This window comes from Aspergillus versicolor, assembly GCF_001890125.1.
Source record: "Aspergillus versicolor CBS 583.65 unplaced genomic scaffold ASPVEscaffold_10, whole genome shotgun sequence".
NCBI classification, from domain to species: domain Eukaryota; kingdom Fungi; phylum Ascomycota; class Eurotiomycetes; order Eurotiales; family Aspergillaceae; genus Aspergillus; species Aspergillus versicolor.
In genome coordinates this window covers 280646-303508 of record NW_024467533.1, presented here as the reverse complement: position 1 = coordinate 303508, position 22863 = coordinate 280646, and the positions used below count along the sequence as shown (strand labels likewise).

The following is a 22863-nucleotide window of genomic DNA, read 5'->3' as shown; positions in this document are numbered from 1 at the left end:
GTCGGATTCTAACCCTTACGCTTGAGGCACTTTGCAGCCCTTCGCACACCATGCAGAACAGCCCCAAGTGCCACATCGTAGAAACTGGCAGCCGAGGAAGTACCGTAGTTGTCGAAGCCGTGGGAGCAGCGTCAGCTCGAGGCGGGGCCGGCGCGATTTACAAACTTCAGCATAATTGCGTTTGATCGTGATGATACGGAAAGGTGAAAAGATCCAGTGGTGAATAAAGCATTTTGATGGGCCTGAATGGGGAGTGGCGGCTATCTGATAGCTTGGTGGAAGGTGCAGCCCGCTCTATAGGCAAGCACCACCACAACTATGCAGTCCTGAATAAGGGGTGACCATGTTGAGACATTGAATAGCTGCAATGCCATTGTATCAACCTTGCAGGTTACAAATATGTGTGATATTCATATTCTTATAGTTCGCAGCAGGCGTATACCTAGACCATGTGGGGTACCCAGCTATATGAATCCCCCAGGGGTTCAGTTCAGTAGTTTGGATATAGTAAAGCCTGTCTTTGACAGCACCAGCCTCCTGTATATCTACCATGCACCCAGACCTGTGGTTCTATGTCTGCACACCTTAGGAGCGATGCAAAGCGCATGCAGGATTGTTTTTTGTGGAATCCGCGTGGTGCACTAATTCGTCATGAGAGGTTCGAAGGAAGAATTACTTAGCTACGGCCACGGGGACGGTGCCGGTTACGAGACCATTCGAGTGGCTATTTGGAGTGATATCGGTGAGGACTACACTAGACCGAGTATAGCAGACAATGAGACAGTCCATGTCGCCATTAGGGATCGGATATAGGGTGGTTCGGCAGGCGGAGCTGTGCGGGGTTCCAGGGTTATACTGATAGTCATACCTGGAGCTTATCAACCGCCGTAGCTTTGAAACGAATGCCCCGTTGAAGTTGGAATAGTTTATGTAAGAGCGGATTAGGACTGTCCATGTGGACGAAGGTGAGACATCAGTAGAGGAGGGTATCTCACTATTCCACTCCATGCCAGGAATGCATGTTTACTTGCCACTGCAGCCCGCTTCTCGGAAGCACCGAGCATCGTCTGCAGCCGAGACAACTGACATGTGGGTTCCAGTTACCATAGGGCTACGATCTTCGCCAGATCACCGCGACGTCCCTCGTCAAACAACTCCCCCAAGTGACGGTGTGCGTAAGATGATGATCTCGCATAGCCAGCTGTCCTCTGCGGACTCCCTCCAGACTCTCGGCCGAAGGCTCTGGTTTTGATTGGCGCTACTGAGAAGCTCCGGTGCCACGGTTGCTCTAGTGGAGTAGAGGAGGGTCGAGCGCGATGGACAATACACTCAGATAAGTCGGTACCGAGAGGGAGGTTATCTTCAATCACTTTGCGGTGAAGCCGCGCTCGGAGTACTCCAAACGCAATTGCATGCCGTGTGTTCGATCATTATTCAGTCCATTTCATTCTGAGTCGAGGACCGCCGACTGGAGATGAAAGAGCCCGGAGACAGGAGCCCTGTGTACCTTGTGGCGGTAGAGGCCGAAATGACGTACCACCACGGCGGTTTCACTGACAATTAGCGAGTTCAGACGGCTAGATCGGAGTCGGGGGGTATGTTTGTTACGCAATTGGGGCTGGTGCAAGTGGGGGTTAGAGAGGGGCAGGGCTGAAGACGATCCAGGGGAGGATCGTGGCTTCGTGGCGCACGTTGTCTGCTCCGACTCAATTACTGGAAAAGGAGCTGCGGGTGTTGGACAATACTGTCCTGTACTTTGAACGCGAATTTCACTGTCGTGCAGTAAAGAAAGTACGGCTGAGTGTTGCTCTTTACCTGCCATATTATCGCCCTATGAGGCCGCAACGTCCCGGCCCATCCACGGTTACACGGAGACCCCTCAGCGGTTATGAGATTGAAACCAAAAGCTGCTGCCTATTTCCAGATTGTATGGAACGGATGACACGATCAGCCCGCTAACACTGGCTAAGACTGCTCGGCGCCAGCTTAGCATTGCCCACTGCCAATTAGGGCTCAGTCCGACTGCCCTTCGACCCACGGGGGTGGGCCCCATAAAGCTTCGAATTAATGGACTGTTTATGATGATTATCACCTCAGCTTCGGCCACGCAGCTATTTCGGGCTTGGGACTGCTTGTCCAGGCCTGGGAAAGTCCCAATCTTCTTGCTACCCCGCTTGCTGAGGTATAAAGTGCCCTATCCTGGCACATAACCCATCTTCCAGTCTACTCTTTCCAAACTTCTCTCCAATCAGTTCTCATACCACTCTCACATCAACCAGCACAATGGGTTTCTTCGGTATGTTCTGCCATCGCGCGCGCTTGACAACTTCTAACTCTACCAGACGACGACTCTCACCAGGCCCGCTCCCACCAGGAGTACCACAACCTCGACCACACCAACGAGGAACACAAGTCCAAGTTCAGCCACGAGCTGGTCGCCGGTGCTGCCTCGTGGGAGGCCATGCGCGCCTACGAGCACCACTGTGAGAAGAACGGTACGTCCACACCCCTGCAAACAGTGCCGTACAGAAGGCTAATTAATATATTTCATTGACAGGCAAACCCCAGAGCCACGCCCACGCCAAGGAGCTCCTCGCTGGTTTCGCTGGAGCGTTCGTCGACAAGGAGTTCGAGAGCAAGGGCCTCGACTTCATTGATAAGGAGAAGGCTAAACACCACGCCAAGCAGCAGGTTGAGGAGGCTTCTCGCCGGGAATACTACTAAGCGGTTGCTGCCTTTTTGTAAATAGATGCTGGTACCATTCTTCCGGCTCAATGCTAGTAAATGAAGTATGATATGACACTTTCTTCATTTTAACCATGCAGGGACTGCAGTAGCGGCATCAAAATTTAAACTATCGCTGTGCTGAGGTCGGAGTTACAGCAAGGCAACCAGTCACCAGGGCTACACCACATGTACCTAGTCCGAGTCCACGCATGCTAATACTGGCCTATTTGGACCTCCCTGGACAGGACAGAAGCTCTCTTGTCAGGCAACTACCAGGCGGTGTTAGTCTGGCGGCTGATGTTTCCTCGATAATAACTGGCCCAGGCTAAGCTGGTTTCACCCCTCGGCCACAGGTCGTTTACACTAAGAATGCAGTGCATGCAAGTGTGGCGGCCTGAGACTTATGCAGGCGGCCATTCTGGGACATTCCCAACCATCTCCAGTCGACCCTAAGATTGCAGTGCAAGTAATGATGACGTAGGTCATCTGCTTTCCTCCCAGTTACCACCGTGCAACGCCGCCTCAGTACTACTAAAAATGCAGTGTCATTGAGGCTGTGTTCGGGGCCAAGCACTTGGGAACCTTCGTATTGTATGCATGATGGCTGTGATATCTGCGAGCAGCGACCTATAATAAGCCTCAACAGGAATCGCTTAGACTAAAAGGGGAAGGCGTGCCTTTTGAGGCATTCCAGGGCCATGCCCAATCATAAAATAGAGTAGACCTACAATTTCAGTCCAGTAAGCTATCATTTAGCTCAGCTGCTTCCCCGTCGCCACCCTGCAACAGCTCCTGAATACTAAAAATGCAGTGTCAGCTTGAAAGCCCCAGACCCATCTGCAACCCCCAGCCAGATTCAAGGCATTACCGGTTTAGGAAATAGCTGTGCTATACACACTACGAAAGTAGCACTTGGATATTAACGACCCCAGGCCCACCACACTCCCAAGATATTGAAGGGTAGCATCTCTACACACGTCAACCTCTCAGACAAGTGTGTAATAAGTAGGATATTAACGACGAAACAGGTCAAAGAGACTAGAAATGCACTTCATGCTGGAATTCTGTCGTGTTAAGAACAACCCGCAACAGCTACAGTATTCCCAACAACAAATAGGCCTATAAAGAAATGGTTTGCGCTCTGCCTTTCCTTCTGTCTCAGCGTGTGCCTGTTGAAACCATATTTAGTACATATAGCACCCCTTATGTAAAGCAAGGAAGACATTAACTTGGATCAAAGAAATGTAATCTCCTCAGCCCTTCCGGGCGCGAAAACATCCTTCCACTCATCCCAAATCCTCTCCAGCTCTGCGACATAAAGCCCATGAAGCTCATCCAAATAAACCTGATCCACCGGATCAACCATCCTGCGCGTATGAATCGGCCTACCCACAACAATATTCACCGGCCTGCGATGCGGCGTAATCCCAAAATCAAACATTTGCGGGCCCTTTGAGTAAAAGAACGGAACTGTAAAGCCTAATGCTTTTTTAAAGAGCTGCTGGAGACGTCCACTGAACGATTTCGGGTCTAGGTCTGAGAGAATCGTGTAAAGATCGTTTTCCCCAAATGAGAGTACAGGCACGAGCGAGGCCCCATTGCGAATAGCGAGTTTGATGAACCCTTTTCGTTCTTTAAGGACCAGGCGCATACTATTCGGGACTGCTTCGAGGGATTCTTTGGCGCCGCCGATGACAATCGTTATACCGTTCCCTGTTCCCTTTCCGTCTATGCCGCCGGTGTTGAGGATTTTCTCGCATGAGGAACGCGATACGCTGCCCATGCCAAGCAGAAGGAGGTAATCCCGGTATATGGGGATGCGGAAGTTAGAGTCGAGCGTCAGCAGGGAGTTCTCGATTCCCGGGAAGAGCTTGGAGAAGCCGAGTGCTTCGGTTGCGAAGGATCCGAAAGCCCCGTGGGAGAGAATTCCGTGGGGGTGGTAGCCGAAGATGTATTTCCCTGTTGGTTGTAGGGTTGTTGATCTGTAGAGGTGGATGGGGAAGTAGGACGCGAAGAGGCGCCATATTGGGAGGGAACGGAGGAACTGGCTGCGTCGGGTGAAGGAGCGAGGCAGGACGAGAGAAAGAAGGATTGGCAGTATTACTCGCAACGGGTTGAAGATGGCGTAGGCTGTGAGGAGGAATATCGGGATCAGAGGGTAGATGGTTAAGGAGTGCGTGAAAGCAGCGAGGAGTTGTAGGACATGTTTGACCGCTCCTCTCTTGTTGTCTTGTCCTTTGCTGTGATCTTCAGTAGGCAGCTAATTGAGGAACTGTACACCGTACGTACCTCAGGCTTAGACTAGATAGTTCAGGCTGTTTTGCATCTGACCTGCTTGATCGATGTTGGAGCGTATATAGCTGCCGATGCTGATAATCGTAGCCCACCAGACTATTGCCATCTGGGCCCCCCATTGTCGATATTGGTGTTTCTGATTAAATGGATAGACTTTGAAACAGCAGATAGTGAATTAGCTGTACATTAAATAGGCTGGCATTTTTCAAGCGCAGTTAAGCGGTGGATGTAGCATCTTTAGGAGTCCCAACTTCACATCCCCTACACCGAGTAGCCGAAGAATGGAACAGAATTGTCCATCCATGTAAGCAAAACATACGCTGCCAAGTAGACATAAAGACAGACCGAGTCGTCCCTGGCACGGTAAAACATCTGCATAAACTACATACGGATGGTCGGAAACGGATCGTACCGGTTTATAGAAGGACTTAGGAACGTATAAGCCGAGACTGTAGATCAGGATGAACTGCAGATCCCAAACTGGTAGCACGGGGAAGAATTGCCAGATTCCCTCCCCTTTCTTTCTGATGTTAGGATTCCAATGCTGATCAAACCTAGTCCTCTTCACGGTCAACAATGTACGGATACTCTAAACCCAGCGCAATCCCCAATGTCAGCTCCGTGGAAATCCGGGCTGTTGCACGGATACATAACATGTCGATCAGCCCGGCACGGTCCATGTGAAGAAGCGGAGATTGCCAATACACAGATTAACTTCATCTCTAGTATTCGACTGCCCTGGGCTACATATCACAGACTCACAGCCCCGGTCTGCCTCGGAAGTCGAGTCCGGATAGAAAAGTTCGATTCAAAGCTGGAGGTTGGCGCTCTGACGGTGGCTATACAACTAAAACGCATCATGTTATTCATTCTTCCACTTCTTGCCTGTATTACCGCGGTGCAGGGCCTTACCATTCCCCGCGATGCAGCTCCAGTACTCTCCAGCCTCGACACAATAACAGGCCAGCTGCACAGTTTGGGAGGCCTGGTCCAGAAATTCAGCGGCGGTGGCAATGGAACACTTGCAGCTCTTGAAATCCAGGGCAAGACAGGCGACCTCAAAACAACGGTTGACAACGGCACCACTGCAATCAAGAAGATCGAGCCACTTGACGAAGGCGACTCTTCCAAAGTGGTCAATGTCGTGGTAGAGCTGCAGTCGGATATTTATGACCTCCTGGATCTGCTAGTGGACAAGAAGCCGGCTTTCGATACTGCGATTCTGGGAGTCGGGTCGGCCAGCTTTCTGGTGAAGATTGACTTGGAGGGCCTTCAGAAGAGCACCGGGCAGTTAGGAGAGGCGATTACTTCCAAGCTAGTGGAGGAGTTGAAGCGCCTGGCCCCGTTGGTGACTTCTGATATCGACTTTCATTTTGCGCAGGCCATTAAAGCGTTTTCGTGAGGGACAGCCTCTGTGGATTCTGGAAATTATTTTATTCAGGTACCTATGACTGTTGGACAAAAGGTGACTGTATGCGATTGATTCTACGTTGTCACATTTATCGTGTAGAATAGCATCGTTCTCTTCTTAGATACATCATTTGCTATTAATATCCCCGTCAATCTGTACTAGAATCCCGCTGCACCACAAGCAACGATATTCAACGAATTCCCAATAACACTACTGGTATACGTCAAATGCGCCCGGTTGATAGGGTTATCGCCGAAGTCTTGGGCAGCATTGCAGTCCTACAAAGTCAGAACAGACAGTCGGCAAGGGTAACTGCTCAAGGGAAACATACTGAACTTTTCTTTTCACAGGCAAACGTCGTCGTAGCATCATTGTTATCCTTTTCCTTCTGCCAATACTCATCCCCATGGTGCACGTAGTGAAGTAAGGCAGGTGGAATCTGCGGAACACCGTCATTCGCATGAGTAATTCGGTAGTAATTCTCATCTGAAACCAGGCTCTCCAAGTAGTCCGCGAACTCCTGGTCGCCGTTTTTAGGCTCCCCGAATGTGTATGTCGTGACTTCATGGCCTAGGCCTGTCAGGGCTGCCGTGGCGATGGCTGCTATACCACCGCCGAGAGAGTGTCCAGTTACAATAAGAGAGTAATCGGAGTGAGCGGATAGCTCAGATTCAGCCTTAGACACCACTTCATTTGACAAAGCTTGATAGGCCTCCTGGAAGCCTGAATGGACCTAAAAGACTTAGCTGATGTACCGTGACGATGGGTTGAACACACCTTGCACTTCGAACAATCCGTCCCTGGGGCGGTCAAGGGCACCAGGCTAAAGTTGAAGTCGGTATCGAGGTCTTTTGGAGTCGAAGTACCTCGAAATGCGATGATTAGCTCTTTTGCCTGGGCGTCCTCGAACAGGGTGGCTTGGGTGTCTGTTGCGTTGTCGTTGAAGTACTGCACAACGGTACTGCCAGACGGAGGAATGGTGCAGGAATCGGCATAGGATGCTGCTGCAAATGCTGTATATCGCTCAAACTTATTGTATAGTTCCGGCGATACTGTCCAGTTAGTTGATGATGTTGAAATATTGGCTCACTTACCCTGCGTCCGCGCGAAGCATTGGGCGATAAGCAGCGCGAAAGCAATCGTTCTGTGCATCTTTACGTGCTTGTTGTAGAGTGTGGAGAGTAATCCGTTCGCAATGCATATATTGTACTTGACAGGAAGAACGAGACTAGTATTCACCAGCCCTTGTCGACCATCAGCCGGCCGAGGCACTGTTCCTGTGACGCTGATCTGGGGCTGTTCCCAACTTTCAATGTCCAGGATACTAATCCTGAAGTTTATTTCTCGGAGATTAGCATCCCCGTGCTTTTGCTGACTTGCTGAATTTGAAATATGGACTTGGATGTAATGGTCCAACTGGGTGCGTTGCAGATGTCCATAACATCCCAACAGTGAACACCATTCCCACAAATGCTAATCTTTTTCTGACATTATTTACACCACCTGCTGCTACAATGCGGGCATTTGCCTTTTCATCTCTCCTGGCGCTGCCAGTGACTGTCCTGGCAGATTACAACACCGTTCTGAGCGATATAAAGAGTATCAGCACCCTCCTCACGACGCTGACAGACGACGTCAAGGACGTGGTCCCCGGAATACCAGGGCTGCCCTATGCCCTGCAAGTGCAAGTCGACGCAACAAACCTCGACAAGTGCATTCAGACCGGCGCGGCCGATGCCGACGCGTCCGAGCCGTTTGGCGATGGCTCCCTCCAGGTCGGACTTGCACTCATCAACCTGAAGCCTGAGATCGAGTCGTCGTTGAAGCAGATTGAAGGCAAGAATGAGACATTTGGGGAGTTGGGTGTGATTGTCCTTTCGAGTTTGTTGCAGTTGAAGAGGGATACAACTGCGTTCTCGGATCAGATTTTGCCCAAGCTGGCGGAGTTTGAGGCGGGCATTGCGCCGGGGATTGTGGATGATATTGAGAAGGCGTTTGATGGGGCGATTGCCGCGTATAGGAGTAATGGTGAGTTCTATATGACTGCTTATGTGACTATGCTAATGATCTTTGAGGTCTCTAACCGGTTGTCAATGTAACTGGCTGTATACTGGATAATATAAATGCAATTCTATTTATCTATTTAGGCAGCTAAATAGCCTGTACTGCCAAAGCCTGGTACGACCCCTCCAGCAGTTGTACCTCCTCCTTTGAAAGATGTAAGCCGAATGCCTCCGTTGCAGCTTCAATTCTCTCCAAACTATTCAGTCCAACAATCGGACAAGCCCCCTTGTGAAGTAGCCAGGCCATGGCGACTGCACTCATAGAGCACCCCTTACCCTCCGCAATCTGCTGCACCCTGCCAATGATCTTCTCATTCTGCCCCCCAGTAAACCACTTAGCCGTCTTCGCATCCCGCTTTGACCGCTCCGTTTGGACATTCGACGGCCGTGCAAGTAACCCTCTGGCCAGGGGACTCCAAGGAATCAATCCAATCCCTTCAACTTCGCAAAATGGGTTTACATCCCGTTCCTCTTCCCGGTAAAGCAGGTTATACAGGTTCTGCATACTCGTGAACCCCGTCCACCCGTTCATCTTGGCCGTGTAATGTAACCTAGCCAGCTGCCAGCAGTGCATACTCGACGCGCCGAGGTAATGCACTTTCCCGGCCTGGACAAGATCGTGTAGCGCTTTCATGACTTCCTCGGGATTAGAACGCACGGTCTCGTCGACCCGGTGTAATTGCAGAACGTCGATGTATGTTGTCCCTAGTCGCTTCAGCGAGGCGTCTACGGCCTCAAAGATGTGTTTCCGGCTTAGTCCCATCTGGTTTACCAAAGCCCCGTCATTCACGGCGGGGTTGGGCCGTGCGTTTGAGGTGATGTCCATCACTGGGTAGTACAGCTTGGATAGGATAACGACCTTTTCTCGTGGAATGGAGTATTTCTTTAGTGCTTTGCCGACTATCACCTCGGACATCCCATTCGAGTATGTATTCGCCGTGTCCCATGTGTTAATGCCGCAGTCGTATGCCTTTTTCAGGAGAGGCAGGGCCTCTTCTTCTGGGAGGACCCAGGGACTGCCCTCCCAGGAGGGATTGCCGAATGTCATGCAGCCGAGGATGACTCGGGAGACTTTAAGGGAACTGTTTCCTAGGCGTTGGTATTCCATGCCCGGTTTGACGTTTTTCGCCCATGATGCGACTAGGTCGCGGAGGGTGTGGACTTCGCCTACGTTCCCAGGGAACACGACGTATGAGATCCCCGAGAACTTGGAGGTTGGCTCGTCGCATCGCCACAGGGGCACGCCTGATGCAGCTTGTCCGAGGATCTGGGCTCTTCGCATGCGCAGTCCTTTGCATGCTGCGTCTGAAGAGGTGACGCCTCCCTTTGCGATGATGTAGCGGGGGCGCGGAACGAGTAGACGCAGGAATAGGACCAGAACTGCTGCGACAGTGCTGCCTATCTTCAAGCTGGATATCCCGTCGTTTCCGGTGATAAGGTCACGGCTTGTCATGACGAGGACGTCGCGGCCATTGAGGATCAGCTGGCCGGCTTTATCCGCTGCGTCTAGGGCTGCTTGGTCTGCGGCTTCGGGGCTTTTCAGTAGGTCTTCGACTCTGAGGACGATGACCTCGAGATGGGAACCTCTGCCTTCGATGAGTGATTGCAGTTGCTCAGTCGTCTTTGGCACGTAGGACCCTGCTAGGATCAGTCCGCCTGGTTGGGAGGCGTGGGTGCTCATGCTGAGTGATTTGGGAGTTAGAGGTGCAATCTGCGAGATTCCCAGTCTTGTCGAGACGAATGCAGCGCCTGTCCGATAGAGATATGTCCTCCCTTGTGATTTCGCTGGTCACATTAGTATATGGCTCTCAGAATGGGGATGAGGACCTACCAGCTAGTAACCCTTGCACAAAGACTTCCATGTCCGTATCAACCACGGCATTCACTACAATAACACTCCCCTTTCCAAAGCTAAGCAGCTTCTTCGAAACAGCATCAGGCCCGCCCGTGCGTATATCATCTAGCGAGATCGAATGCACGCGGTCTTCCGCAATAGACCCACCAGACTTCTCGACAACATACTTCCTCAGATTCGAATTCTTATACCCAAACGTCGCATCCTTCGCGAACGGAGTCTGCGCAGCAGGAATTAAATCCCCGTTGGGGTCCGCAACATAGTGCACATCGTCGATGGTCAACCGCCCGCCCTGCCGAAAGAACGGCGCCAGGATCCAGCCGTCTACTGGCCCGACGACTTCCGCTGCAACTTCTGGTTCAGCCGGGAAGTGTCCGCGCAGGGTTGAGTCGCCGCGCAGGACGATCTCGAATGACCGCTGTGCTTTCGAAGCGGCATTCTTCACGGCTGTGCAGATTTCCCTGATTAGGGAGCGTGCCTCAGGAGTAGGGAGTGCGCGCGAGTTTGTCAGGATGAAGAAACCGCCGTTGCATTGCTGCAGTTCTCGAGTGATGATCTCCTCGTCCCAGACTGTTAGGACGTTGATGCCGTGGCATGTCTGTGTGCCGGTGGGGTCGTCGTCTAGCACGACGAGGACGGGCAGGTCGTCGCTGTTTGCGACTTGGGCTTGCAGGTCCGTGCTAGGCACTGCAGGGGGGAGACGCTGCTGGACCGAATCGAGCTGTAGAATTTCCTCCATTTTGCTTTCTGTCTGTCTGTGTTGTTGGTTGATGTCCGTAATATCAGCGACAGCGCGTCGGAATTTGGCCGACGGGCGTCGGCGAAGTCTCCGCAGCTTCCCCGGACTCTGATCGGGCTGATCGGCCAGGGCAGGATATTTCTTTTATCGGGAGAATTAATTCATTGCGAATTTATTCGCTTTGTTCGAGGGTCTTGAGCTCCGTATTCAGAGTGTTGTTCCGTCGCAATGGAAGAGGCAGCGTTAATCTCGTCGTCAGAGCTGCAGAAGCACACGACGCCAGACGACTGCTGGATTATCGTGCACTCGCGCATCTACGACATCACTGCGTTCCTGGACGAGCATCCAGGCGGGTCGGCCAGTAGGTATTCACACCTCGCCGATTCATAGCTAACACAGACAGTCATCCTCAAGTACGCGGGCAACGACGCCTCCAAGGCCTACGACGAAGTCCACGCACCCTCATTGATCCAGAAAACACTCACGAATGGACAATTCAAGGGCACGATCGAGCCAAGCGCTGAGTTACCCGCTATCGACACCCCGGCGGAGTCTACGAACGCAGCAGAGGATGAAATCCCACAGCTCGAGCAGCTGATTGCAGTTCATGACTTTGAAGAGGTCGCGCGCAGGAAATATACGGAGAAAACATTCGCGTTCTATTCATCTGCCGCGACGGATCTGGTCTCGCACCATGCGAACCTGGCCTCGTATCGCCAGATTATGCTGCGCCCGCGCGTGCTGCGGAATGTGAAGGAGGTGCAAACCCCACGGAGTATACTTGGCTGTCGCTCGTCTGCGCCGTTCTTTGTTAGTCCGACGGCGATGGCGAAGCTGGCACATCCCGAGGGGGAGATGGTTGTTGCGAGGGGCTGTGCGGAGGAGGATATTATCCAGATTATCTCGAATAATGCGTCGTTTCCGCTTGCGGAGATTGTGGCTGCGGGGAAGCCTGGGCAGGTGTTTTTCTTGCAGCTGTATGTGAATTCCGAGAGGAGGAAGACGGAGGAGTTGTTGCGTGAGGCGGCAGAACTGGGGATCAAGGCCGTTTTTGTGACTGTTGATGCGCCGATTCCGGGGAAGAGAGAGGCGGATGAGCGGATTGCAGCTGGGAATCTGGTCTCTGCTGTTAGTGGTGCAGTGGCGAAGAATGACAAGAAGGGGGGTGGGCTGGGGAGGGTCATGGCCAAGTATATCGATTCGACGCTGAACTGGGAGGATCTCGCGTGGATTAAGAAGGTATCAGGCCTGCCGGTGGTGCTCAAAGGGGTACAGACAGGGGCTGATGCCAGAATGGCGATGGAGTATGAGGTTGATGCTATCATGTTGAGCAACCACGGGGGAAGATCTCTCGACACGTACGTATAGAGCCCTTCATACTGTGCAAGCTAACCGATACAGCGTCCAACCGGCCATCTTTACACTGCTGGAACTGCACAGAACGTGTCCTGAGATATTCGGCCGCATGGAGATCTACATTGACGGGGGAGTCCGACGAGGAACAGACATTCTCAAGGCACTCGCTCTAGGAGCGACAGCTGTTGGGATCGGACGGCCGTACCTGTATTCTCTGGCATACGGACAGGAGGGTGTCGAGCACCTTACACAGAGTACGTCAAGAAACTGAAGTTACAGGTGTATACTGACTTTTGCAGTCCTCAAAGATGAGCTGGTCTCAGCGATGAAGCTGAGCGGCATTACACACATCGACCAGGCGCATCCCGGAATGGTCAACACTGCATATGTTGATACATTAATTAGATCTACAGAGACACATCCGTGGATTACATGGGCTCCTCGGGCGAAGCTTTAGACTGTTATAGAGTTAGACAGATATATATAAATGCATCCACCATTTTAAACATCCACCATTATACGCTGCAACATTAATATTGCAAACCTCGTACCTATTGTCAAACATAATTAACAATAACTAAAATGAATCCAGGCACCATATCTCCTCATCGCATTCTGAAATATCGTCATCGTGGGCGGCCCACCGACACAGTGCGGCCTTCTCTCCGCGCAGAAACTCCGCGTAATTGCCGACGGACAAACTCCGACATTATTGTCTAGTAAGCTGATTGCGCTGCCAAACTACTTTAAACCGGTGTTATTATTTTAAAGTCAAGTGCAGTTATTATTCATTGCGATCCTATACAACCATCTAACATGAGCATCCTCATCACCGGCGCCGGCGGCTTCCTCGGCCAAGCCCTAGCAAAGACCCTCGCCAGCACCCCAGGAATCCACACCCTGGTGCTAACAGACGTGGTCGAGCCAGCAAAACCAAAAACAGATTCCAACACGCACATAACATCCCTAAAAGCAGACCTCACCTCCAGCGAGACATGCAGGGCCCTCCTCTCCACGCCCTTCACTCACATGTACCTCCTGCACGGGATCATGTCCGGCGCAAGCGAGGCGAATCTCCCGCTTGGCCTGGCTGTGAATGTGGACTCGATGCGGAATATACTTGACATTTTGCGAGAACAGCACGAAGCTAAAACAAAGTCTGAGAAGACAGGCGTACGGATCATATACCCCTCCAGCCTGGCCGTCTTCGGCGGTCCAGAGATCCACGCAGCGCCCGTGACGGAATCGACAATCACCCTCCCTCAATCCTCGTACGGCGCGCAGAAACATATCTGCGAGGTGCTGTTCAATGACTTTTCGCGAAGGGGTATTATCGACGCTGTGATTGTGCGGTTGCCTACTATCATTGTCCGTCCTGGAAAGCCCTCCGGTGCGGCGTCGAGTTTCTGTTCCGGCATTGTGCGCGAGCCGCTTAATGGTGAGGAGAGCGTGCTTCCTGTCAGTAGGGATTTGAAGTTGTGGGTTTGTGCCACCAGGACGATTATTCGGAATCTTGTCCGCGCCAGGGAGGTTTCGTTCCCAGGGGAGGTGTTCTCGCGTGTTGTGAATCTGCCGGGCGTCACGGTTACGGTGCAGGAGATTCTGGATGGGTTGAAGACTGTTGGAGGGGAGGAGGCGTTGAGTCGAGTTGTTGAGAAGGCGGATCCGGCTGTGCAGGCGATTGTGGGATCGTGGCCGGCGGTGTTTGATGTGAAGAAGGCGCTGGATATGGGCTTCTACCCTGATGGGGATCTGGCTGAGACGATTCGGGCGTATATAGAGGATTACGGCAGTACACCATAGATAATATATTATGTCATGAAGTTCGATGTCAGGTCTGGGAAGTTGAATTCGCCGAAATCGGCGAAGAGCAGCTCGTCTAGTGGCTGCGAGGTGTCTGTAGGGACTGGAGGGTAGTATAGGGCATCCTGGCCTGGAATCGCCTGTGCATTTAACCCAAGAGGGACTGCTGATGGCACTGGGACGCCGATACTAGCAGCGCAGTCGTGCAGCTTTCTGTTTAGACCCGGCGTCATCCGCCAGATAGGGTGATGGGGGATACACTGCGTATTTCGAAATAGATTCAATGCACTGTTTATCAGCTGAAAGTCGTCCTGGATCTTGATGGCCAGTTGTTCGTAGTAGTTCTGGCAGACTTCGAGCAATAAATGTCCGGCAAAGGCAATCATGACGTGAAAGTAATGCGGCATCCCGACCAGTCCCTCCTGCAGCTCTGGCTCCCCGAGGATCATCTCAAAAATGGCGACTGCAGTATCGTGTGCCATTGTCGCAGCGGACAGAAAATGAGGAGGAATGGGCCGGCCATGAAGGCCTTTAAACACCTGGTGGCCGAGATACAGCTTGCCGAATTGATAGTGCAGCTGCAGGCCGCGCTTGGGGAACTCGCCGATGAAGGCGTTTGTCACGAACAAGGCAGAGAACTTGGCGTACCACTTGTCCAGCTGGCGCGAGTAGTTGAGGATCTGGCTGGCTAGGGCTGGGGGCAGGGGGGTCTGGTTGTCCGATCCCAGCACGTCGCGCACCTGGCCCATGATCAACAGCAGCGAGACCTGTGAGAGAATGCGCACGTCTGACTCGGTGGTTTCGGCACGATGGAGATACAGCTCCCAGCCAACTGCGATTCCCTTGTCGCTCCGTAATAGCGAGTCTCGGTTGTGCAGGATCGACAGATGCTGGTCGCACACGTAGAGCAGATACCACAGACGCACTCGATCCGTAGCCGCTGGCAGATTCTGCATTGACGGCGACGGTACAGACTGCATCGGCCCACTGCCTAGCCCCGTGCGATCGTCAAACAGCGCATCGAAGCTGCGATGCAGGCGCATATCGGCCGCGCGGCGGATGGCGTCACTGCAGAAGATGCGCGAGGCGTCGGCCAGCCAGAACGAGCTGATGCAGAGCGCACGGATATAGTCGACGTCTCGCTTTTCGAAAGTTGATTTTGCGACCAGCGACCGGAACTCGCGATTGCAGGCTTCGTAGACAGCGCGTTCTTGGGGATCGTGCAGCGCGGAGACCGTGCAGATTGCGGCGAGAAGAATGGGCGCGTTGGCACGTAACTGCTCCAGTCCCTGGTATTCCCCGCCGATGCCGTAGAGATAGTGGTCGAGTCGCGCGAAGTAGTGATGGACGAGTCGCTCGGCGATTGTGGCGCTGATGATGCCTTTGCTGATCAGATCTGATCGAGCCCCCGACCGGCTGGCGCGCGCACTGGCGGGCGAGTCGATTGAATGCGAATGCGGACTGCGGATCTTGGTGATGTCCAGGAATGTGTCGATGGGGGCCTGCACAGCGGACGGAGACTCTGGAGGCGAGACTTCACAGCCTTCTTCCTCCTGCTGTGGTCGGTTCTGGTCGTTGTCTGGGGGATATGAGCCCTCGCGGTTGTGTCCTATTGAGCGAAGCGCTTTGGGGCCTTCGACTCCGAGCTGTTGGCAGAGAATGTCGAGGGTATCATGGAGGTTGGTGACGTCTGTCTGCAGGAGCTGGACATTTCTGCAATCGTCAGTATAGTCTTCGCTTCAGACAAGTGTGCGTACTTGGTATCCTCGATCAGTGATTGCAGACTGCGGTTGAGCACGCACGACAGCCCCCGGCGACGACATCGGATGCAGGGAGGGCCATCGTCTGGCATGTCGCAGCGGATCTAGACACGTTAGATCATTCAACTGTTATGGTTGAGAAACTCACCTTGTTCTTGCGACAGGCGGCGCATGCTGTGATTTTGCGCGTAATGCCAGGAAGAACCTCGACCAGATTCTGGCCCCCTTTCTGTCCCTGATCGGAGGACGACTCATTCTGGCCGTTCTCGACCACGGACTCTCTTTTCCGCTTGGGCATGTTGCGTGTCTATTGATGCGATTGTGCAAGGTGGGAGGATTCACCGCGACTCCCCACGGGGACATTCGCCCGTCCCATGCATGACTGACTCGAAAGGTTGGAGAACGAGCAGCCATGGATTATTGGAGTAACATGCTGCCAATGGAGACCCCAGGCTTCTCCATCTTCCCCATCTCTGCCAGGCCAATGGCAGCGCACATAAAGCAATATCCCGGACTGGTCTCCGCCGCTCGGCCATCGTCCGATGGGGCAGCCGAGGGGCAGTTGAATATAAGCAGACCAGGTTGAATTGCCCAAATGGAATGAGGATACAGTTTATTGATTATATTCTGAACGTTAACAATGACGTCGAGCATCGCACAGAAATCAAAACCCCTGCCCGCCGGGATCTACTGCCCCGTCCTCTCGCTGTACAAGCCCACCGCGCGCCAGGAAATCGACTATGAGGCGTCCTACAAATACTTCGCATACCTGATCCGCGGGGGCGTCGACGGGCTCGTCATGGCCGGAACAACCGCTGAAGCTGTTCTTCTGTCTGCCAGCGAGCGCCAGGAACTAGTCCGTGTTGCGCGCCGCGCTGCGTCCGATTTGGGATTCCCGGATTTCCCGGTTGTGGCTGGCATCAGTGGGCAGTCTACGAATGAGTCGATCCAGCTTGCGAAGGATGCGCATGAGGCTGGGGGCGACTTTGGGTTGCTTCTGCCGCCGTCATACTGGGTTAAGGCTGTCAGCAAGGATGTGATTGTGGACTTTTATCGCGAGGTTGCTGATAATAGCCCGATTCCGATTGTGATTTACAGCGTACGCCCTGGTCTAGTCCAATACTCTTTTTTACTGGTTTACTAACTGGTGTAGTTCCCTGCGATGTGCAATGGCGTCGATCTGAACTCGGACGTGATGTCGGAACTGGCGCAGCATCCCAATATCGTCGGCACGAAGCTCACCTGTGGAAACGCAGGCAAGGTGACCCGGCTGACGCAGGAGTATAGCCATGAGCAGTTCAGCGTGTATGCAGGGTCATCGGACTGGCTCCTGCCGTGTCTTATCGGTGGTGGCTCTGGCTGTGTGACTGGCATCGGCAATGTCTTCCCCAAGTCTGTGGCGAAATTATATTCTCTGTGGAAAGAAGGAAAGACGCAGGAGGCGACAAAGCTGCAGGGACTGGTGGCTCAGGCGGAGAAGGCGTGCAAAGAGGGTATTGCGCCCACGAAGTTTGCTGCTGGGTACTTTGCTGGGCCCCGGGCTGGAGTCACAGACGAGAAGGCGTTCTGGCCACGGAAGCCGTATAAGCCTTCAGGGAAAGAGAAGCAGGACTGGGTGGTCAAGGTGATGCAGCATCTGGTTGAGATCGAGCAGTCAGTGCCGGATCGTGTGGGAAAGTGATCGAAATATTGAAGGCTTATAGACGGTTATAGCATATTTCACTTCATAGACTGTTTCTTCTAATGGATATGCTTCTATATTATTCTATTCTATGCCAAAAAGTCCTCTCCAATCTGCACATACTTGATCGTTTGACGCCAGAAGGTAAACGCAATATGGATCGTGCCATCCTCCACAACCATACTGGGATACGACAGCTCGCGATTTCGCTTCTCCTCGCTGTTGTTCGTCAAGCAGAATCCATCTCCCTCTTCCAGTGTCCGATGTTGCCACGACTTCCCATCATCGTCACTCCACGCGACACACAGCGGCGCCCGCGGAGCGCCCCAGAAAGCTTCCTTCCCATCAGCCCGATGTTTCTGGTTCGGACGAGTATCTTCGCCTTCCTCTGTGATTTCATCATATAGTCCCTCTCTGCGGGACTCGGCATTCTTGCGCGATGAGTGGTTATACACCGCAACCACCCTGCCAGAGGACAAGACATCGAAGCAGATACCGGCATTCGGATTCGGAAGAGACGTCGGCTGCGGTGCACTCCAGTTCAATCCATCCGGCGAAGTTGAGAGGTGGATGTAATCCGCCCACCGACTGCGGTAGAGGGCAAGATAGGACCCGTTCTTAAGACGCTGGATCTCCATATGCACGCAGCCTGTACTCTGCGGGACTGCAATCTCGGTCCATGTCTTGCCTTGATCTGCAGAGGTGCGAATTGCAGAGATATCGTCGTTCCCGATCCATTTTGCACCAGGCTCGCCGCGGCATTTGAATGTAGGGACCACGAATGCGCCGTTATCTAGTATGATAATGGGCTGGCGGATGAAGGTGCCCGGGTCGTTGAAGAGGACTGTTGGGCCGCTCCAGCTTGTACCATTGTCGGACGAGACAACGCGTTTCACGATAGCGGAGTCTTGATTCCCACCTTGCTGGGAGGTATAGAGTAGCCAGAGCTCGCCGGATGGATGTCGGAATAGAACAGGGTTCTGTTCACTGCGTGTGTCGTCGTGTGTGACTTTGAGAGCTTCTCCCCAGGTCTGTCCCCCGGCTGGGAGACGGGACAGGTAGATACTGATATCGGGTTTTCCCTCCATGTTCCCGCCGAACCAGGTGCATAGCAGCTCGCCATTTGGTAGACGCAGCAGGTTGGATGCGTGGCATTGCACTGTCGCCGGACGCAGGTAGGCTTCCTTACGCACGGAGGGCCTTGTGCCAGCCCGCAGCGCGCCATCAAGCACACTAGGTAGTGTTTCTTGTGTAATTGCCATTTTTTCAATCTCTTGTGCTATCTTAGCGTGGTAACCAGGTGATGCTTGTTATATCATGATGCTTGTCACGATGGCTGCGGGGTGCAATCCGACGTCGGTTCTGGTCCGAGCAAACCAGACTTCGCGTCATGTCGGACGACAGTCCGATCCAGCTGCTTCGTAATGGTGGGAACCAACCCCATGGGGAATCGGAGCCACGCGGGGACAAACCCTGGACGGTATTCATGTTGATCGGTGCCCTTTAAGTACCCTCCAACCCTCATACGACTGACGCTCCTTGCGTCCAAAGCCTGACCTCGCCACCGCTCAATTCACTGCGGTTGTTCTTGACTTTATTTACAATGGCAGGTGGAACAAGTATCTGGGCGAGTAAGGACGCCAAGTCCGATCCCAGGGAGATCTTTAACCTGAGACTGCTGTATCTGCTGGTGACCCTGGCTTGGGCGGGCTGTTTCTATGGGTTTGACACTGGGAATATCGGCGGCATTCTCACCCTACCGTCGTTTGAGAATGCATTTGGTTTACTGGATATTCCGCAGGCCGTGTATGACGATCGCAAGGTTTGTTATCCTCGTTGCTTCTTGTGTTATATTAACGTGTGTAGGGAACTATCGCCGCCATGGTCGCTGCAGGAGGCGCTGCTGGATCTCTCCTCGCGGCACCCACCTCCGACTGGCTAGGTCGCAAATGGTCTGTTTTCCTCTGGGGAATCGTCTTCTTGATCGGTGCTGCGTTGCAAATGGTCCCCAACTACGACGTGCTGCTGGCAGGGAGATTCATCGGTGGTCTGGGAGTGGGCGCAAGCTCCATGCTGAGTCCCCAGTTCCTGGCTGAGAACTCGCCCAAATCAGTCCGTGGATCAATGACGGCTACATACAACCTCATGATCGTCACGTCGTTGATGCTGGCATTCTGGGTGAACTATGGCGTGTCGCTCTGGACCAGACCGAACATCGAGGACGACCATGCCCAGTGGCAGACGGCGATGAGTATCCAGCTGATCCCTGGCGGATTGATGTGTTTGATGATTCCGTTTGTGCCGGAGACTCCTCGATACCTCATTAACCATGGCAAGGCCGAGCAGGGGCTGAAGAACCTGTGTCGACTTCGCCAGCTGCCTCCAGACCATCCCTACATCCAGATCGAGTACCGCGAAATCCAGGCCCAGGTGCAGTACGAGCAGGAGACCTTCAAGGGCCACAATTACTGGGTTGTTGTCAAGGATATCTTTGGCAACAGGAGTAACCTGCAGCGTTTCGTGCTTGCTGTGCTGTTGTTCATTTTCCACAAGCTGACTGGAACGGACTCGCTCAACGTATGTCCCCCTGCCCTGTCATTATTGTTCCTGGCTAATAGATTAGTACTACGCCCCCCAAATCTTCGAGCTGATCGGCGTCAAAGACGACTCGTCGCTGCTGACGACAGGTGTCTATGGCGCCGTCAAAGTCGCAGCAACAATCTTCTACATCACATACCTCGTCGACCGCGTCGGTCGTCGTCTCCCTCTCTTAATCGGTGCCACTATCCAAGCGACCGCCATGCTCTATCTCGCTCTGTATCTCCGCTTTGCTGGCGTGGATAACACAGATATGGGTGGCACCCCTGCTGGGGGCATCGTAGGTATCGTCTGGATCTACTTATACGCCTTTGGATGGTCCTTTGGACACAGCGTGGCCTGCTACATCGTTGCAGCCGAGATTTTCCCAACCCGTATTGTATGTTTCCATATCTCTTCTCCTGCTGGTATAAATATACTAACTGCTACTCAGCGCTCCACCTGCATGGGCTTCTGCTTCTTCGTGAACTGGATCATCGACTACGGCATTACACGCGCCACTCCGAACATGCTCACCAATATGGGCTACGGTGCTTTTCTGCTCTACGCTTTGCTGACGTACCTCGGCGTTGCATTTATCTTCTTCTGTCTGCCTGAGTTGAAGGGACGATCGATTGAGAGTATGGATGATCTGTTCCAGCGGCCGCTGTGGACTATGTGGAAGCATGCATACCCTACCAAGGAGGAGACCGTTAGGCATGGTATTCAGGAGGGAAAGGATGAGGCCGTGAGGGGGGAAGATGGTGATGAGGAGGAGGCGAAGAGGAAGCAAAGTGCTACTCATGTTGAGACGGCTTCATAGTTTGATTAGGATAGTGAATATACGTTGGATTACTGCCACCACTTCAATAATACTCAGTACTGTCTATTTTTTCGGTTGTAAATGAGAACGCAGCTTGACACTGGCAGACGGACATTCTCCGTTGATTCAACATCGGTCTTCTCACCGTTCAGACTGTGGGCCGCGGGGTCAAGACTTATATGATTAGGGGTATCCAATGAATGTTCCTAGTAGTACAATCAAAGAACAATGGCTACAGAATCATTCCAATTGAACTCAGGAGCTAAGATCCCCGCCGTGGGATTCGGGACCTGGAAGGCCGGACCTGGTGAGGCTGCTGCTGCTGTCCAGGCAGCCTTTGAGGCTGGATATCGTCATTTTGTATGTTCCATTTTAACGTATTTTGGTAACTGAACTAACTTGTTAGGACTGCGCTCCACTATGTATGTTTCTTACTATTTGGCGGGTATGCTGCTAACAAGCACAGATGGAAATGAAGCAGAAATCGGCCAGGTGTTCAAGAAGACACAAGTCCCTCGTTCCGAATACTTCGTCACTACGAAGCTGTACGTCTCCTAATACCCTCGTAAAGAGTAATAACTAATTACTGCAGCTGGTCCTCTGATCACCGCCGCGTCGAAAAAGCTCTGGACAAATCCCTCCGCGACCTGAACCTCGACTATGTTGACCTATATCTAATGCACTGGCCCGTCACGCTAGATCCGTCTCCAAACGACGAGAGCTACGGCAAGGAAGACCGCACAGTGCATGCGAACGGGTGGGACTTCCGCGATACCTGGCGGGAGATGGAGAAGCTGCTGGCGGCGGGCAAAGCCAAGGCAATCGGAGTCGCCAATTTCTCAACGGTTAATCTGGCAAAGCTTCTAGAGACCGCGAAGGTAGTGCCCGCCGTGAATCAAACAGAGATCCAGCCGCTGTTGCCGCAGAATAAATTAAATGCGTTTTGTACGGCCAAGGGGATTCACCAGACGGCGTTTGGCCCGCTTGGTGGCTCGGGGAGTACCTTGCATCAGCATCCGGATATTGTAGCCATTGCGAAGAAGAGAGGTGTCGATACGGGGAATGTTATGCTCAGTTGGGGGATTCAGAAGGGGTGGAGTGTTATTCCCAAGAGTACGAATCCGGTTCGCATTGCGAATAATCTGAACAAGAACTTTGTGCTGGATGCGGCTGAGCTACATGCTATTGATAAACTGGCCTTGCCTAAGGGCAAGAGGTTTAATGTGCCGAATTGGGGTACTACTATTTTCCATGATGATGCAGATGTTGAGTTGGAATAGTTTGTAGTCTATCAATTTATCTCCTTCCGAATGTGATATAGAAAGGACCAGTACTACTCTATCAACCACGTAAAGTCTCTTTTTCCTGACCGATCGACCCCCAGAGATGGAGAAAGAAACTATACACAGCCTCGATATCTGCTATATCGGTTTTGTAAGGCGTGTTCGAAGAACCGCGAGTACCGCACACACCAGACACATCCCAGCGGCTTAAACCACCGTCCTTGGGGTGGGATTTCGCTACTTGGTAGATCAAGAGGCATCATAATGCCAATCCCATGGTGTCCGAAGAATACATAGCTAAGTCCAACCATATCAGCGATAGGACAAGGCCTAGCCCAGGGGCCATTGGCAAGCGCTTGATGCACTACCAAGTTGCCACCCGGGCCGATTTAAATAATACATGACTATGATAGCACGTGTTACCGGTGATTCTACCCTAGCAGGGAATTGACTCCTTCCGAACATGGTATGGCCCGTTGCAATGTAGCCG

The 22863-nt window shown here is 52.6% G+C and overlaps 12 protein-coding genes across 12 annotated transcripts; 7 read left to right on the top strand and 5 right to left on the bottom strand.

The window, feature by feature from the left end:
* The first annotated feature begins 2104 nt into the window (after positions 1-2104).
* ASPVEDRAFT_199602 (DUF3759 domain-containing protein) lies at positions 2105-2801 on the top strand. Its single transcript, XM_040809290.1, has 3 exons — positions 2105-2296; positions 2343-2495; positions 2558-2801. Exons 1-3 carry the CDS (start codon positions 2284-2286, stop codon positions 2722-2724), a joined length of 333 nt encoding a protein of 110 aa, XP_040671788.1. The 5' UTR covers positions 2105-2283; the 3' UTR covers positions 2725-2801.
* A 1160-nt stretch (positions 2802-3961) lies between these two features.
* On the bottom strand, positions 3962-4768 carry ASPVEDRAFT_138998 (uncharacterized protein; the record flags this gene model as incomplete). The annotated part of the gene is made up of 1 exon (XM_040807541.1): positions 3962-4768. A coding segment is annotated over one exon (807 nt), but the record flags the coding sequence as incomplete, so codon positions are not given.
* Positions 4769-5881: 1113 nt separating this feature from the next.
* On the top strand, positions 5882-6424 carry ASPVEDRAFT_87347 (cell wall mannoprotein 1 family protein; the record flags this gene model as incomplete). The annotated part of the gene is made up of 1 exon (XM_040818048.1): positions 5882-6424. The coding sequence occupies one exon, from the start codon at positions 5882-5884 to the stop codon at positions 6422-6424; it is 543 nt and encodes a 180-aa protein (XP_040671786.1).
* A 167-nt stretch (positions 6425-6591) lies between these two features.
* ASPVEDRAFT_87346 (lipase family protein) lies at positions 6592-7585 on the bottom strand (the record flags this gene model as incomplete). The annotated part of the gene is made up of 4 exons (XM_040818047.1): positions 6592-6711; positions 6765-7166; positions 7211-7485; positions 7528-7585. 4 exons carry the CDS (start codon positions 7583-7585, stop codon positions 6592-6594), a joined length of 855 nt encoding a protein of 284 aa, XP_040671785.1.
* A 362-nt stretch (positions 7586-7947) lies between these two features.
* On the top strand, positions 7948-8532 carry ASPVEDRAFT_87345 (cell wall mannoprotein 1 family protein; the record flags this gene model as incomplete). The annotated part of the gene is made up of 1 exon (XM_040818046.1): positions 7948-8532. The coding sequence occupies one exon, from the start codon at positions 7948-7950 to the stop codon at positions 8530-8532; it is 585 nt and encodes a 194-aa protein (XP_040671784.1).
* A 52-nt stretch (positions 8533-8584) lies between these two features.
* On the bottom strand, positions 8585-11090 carry ASPVEDRAFT_32354 (uncharacterized protein; the record flags this gene model as incomplete). Its single annotated transcript, XM_040810596.1, has 2 exons — positions 8585-10281; positions 10328-11090. 2 exons carry the CDS (start codon positions 11088-11090, stop codon positions 8585-8587), a joined length of 2460 nt encoding a protein of 819 aa, XP_040671783.1.
* Positions 11091-11318: 228 nt separating this feature from the next.
* Positions 11319-12903, top strand: ASPVEDRAFT_140035 (uncharacterized protein; the record flags this gene model as incomplete). Its single annotated transcript, XM_040807622.1, has 4 exons — positions 11319-11451; positions 11494-12448; positions 12492-12700; positions 12746-12903. The coding sequence occupies 4 exons, from the start codon at positions 11319-11321 to the stop codon at positions 12901-12903; spliced, it is 1455 nt and encodes a 484-aa protein (XP_040671782.1).
* Positions 12904-13262: 359 nt separating this feature from the next.
* ASPVEDRAFT_55762 (SDR family oxidoreductase) lies at positions 13263-14249 on the top strand (the record flags this gene model as incomplete). The annotated part of the gene is made up of 1 exon (XM_040815113.1): positions 13263-14249. The coding sequence occupies one exon, from the start codon at positions 13263-13265 to the stop codon at positions 14247-14249; it is 987 nt and encodes a 328-aa protein (XP_040671781.1).
* Positions 14250-14257: 8 nt separating this feature from the next.
* On the bottom strand, positions 14258-16307 carry ASPVEDRAFT_139258 (uncharacterized protein; the record flags this gene model as incomplete). The annotated part of the gene is made up of 3 exons (XM_040807563.1): positions 14258-15962; positions 16007-16113; positions 16158-16307. The coding sequence occupies 3 exons, from the start codon at positions 16305-16307 to the stop codon at positions 14258-14260; spliced, it is 1962 nt and encodes a 653-aa protein (XP_040671780.1).
* Positions 16308-16649: 342 nt separating this feature from the next.
* ASPVEDRAFT_140083 (dihydrodipicolinate synthase family protein) lies at positions 16650-17690 on the top strand (the record flags this gene model as incomplete). The annotated part of the gene is made up of 2 exons (XM_040807626.1): positions 16650-17108; positions 17163-17690. 2 exons carry the CDS (start codon positions 16650-16652, stop codon positions 17688-17690), a joined length of 987 nt encoding a protein of 328 aa, XP_040671779.1.
* A 37-nt stretch (positions 17691-17727) lies between these two features.
* On the bottom strand, positions 17728-19022 carry ASPVEDRAFT_45440 (sialidase family protein). Its single transcript, XM_040813287.1, has one exon. The coding sequence runs from the start codon at positions 18950-18952 to the stop codon at positions 17780-17782; it is 1173 nt and encodes a 390-aa protein (XP_040671778.1). The 5' UTR covers positions 18953-19022; the 3' UTR covers positions 17728-17779.
* Positions 19023-19209: 187 nt separating this feature from the next.
* ASPVEDRAFT_175394 (uncharacterized protein) lies at positions 19210-22375 on the top strand. The gene is made up of 8 exons (XM_040808777.1): positions 19210-19512; positions 19557-20267; positions 20314-20667; positions 20722-21015; positions 21304-21450; positions 21497-21512; positions 21557-21635; positions 21683-22375. Exons 1-8 carry the CDS (start codon positions 19294-19296, stop codon positions 22368-22370), a joined length of 2508 nt encoding a protein of 835 aa, XP_040671777.1. The 5' UTR covers positions 19210-19293; the 3' UTR covers positions 22371-22375.
* The last annotated feature ends 488 nt before the right edge of the window (positions 22376-22863 follow it).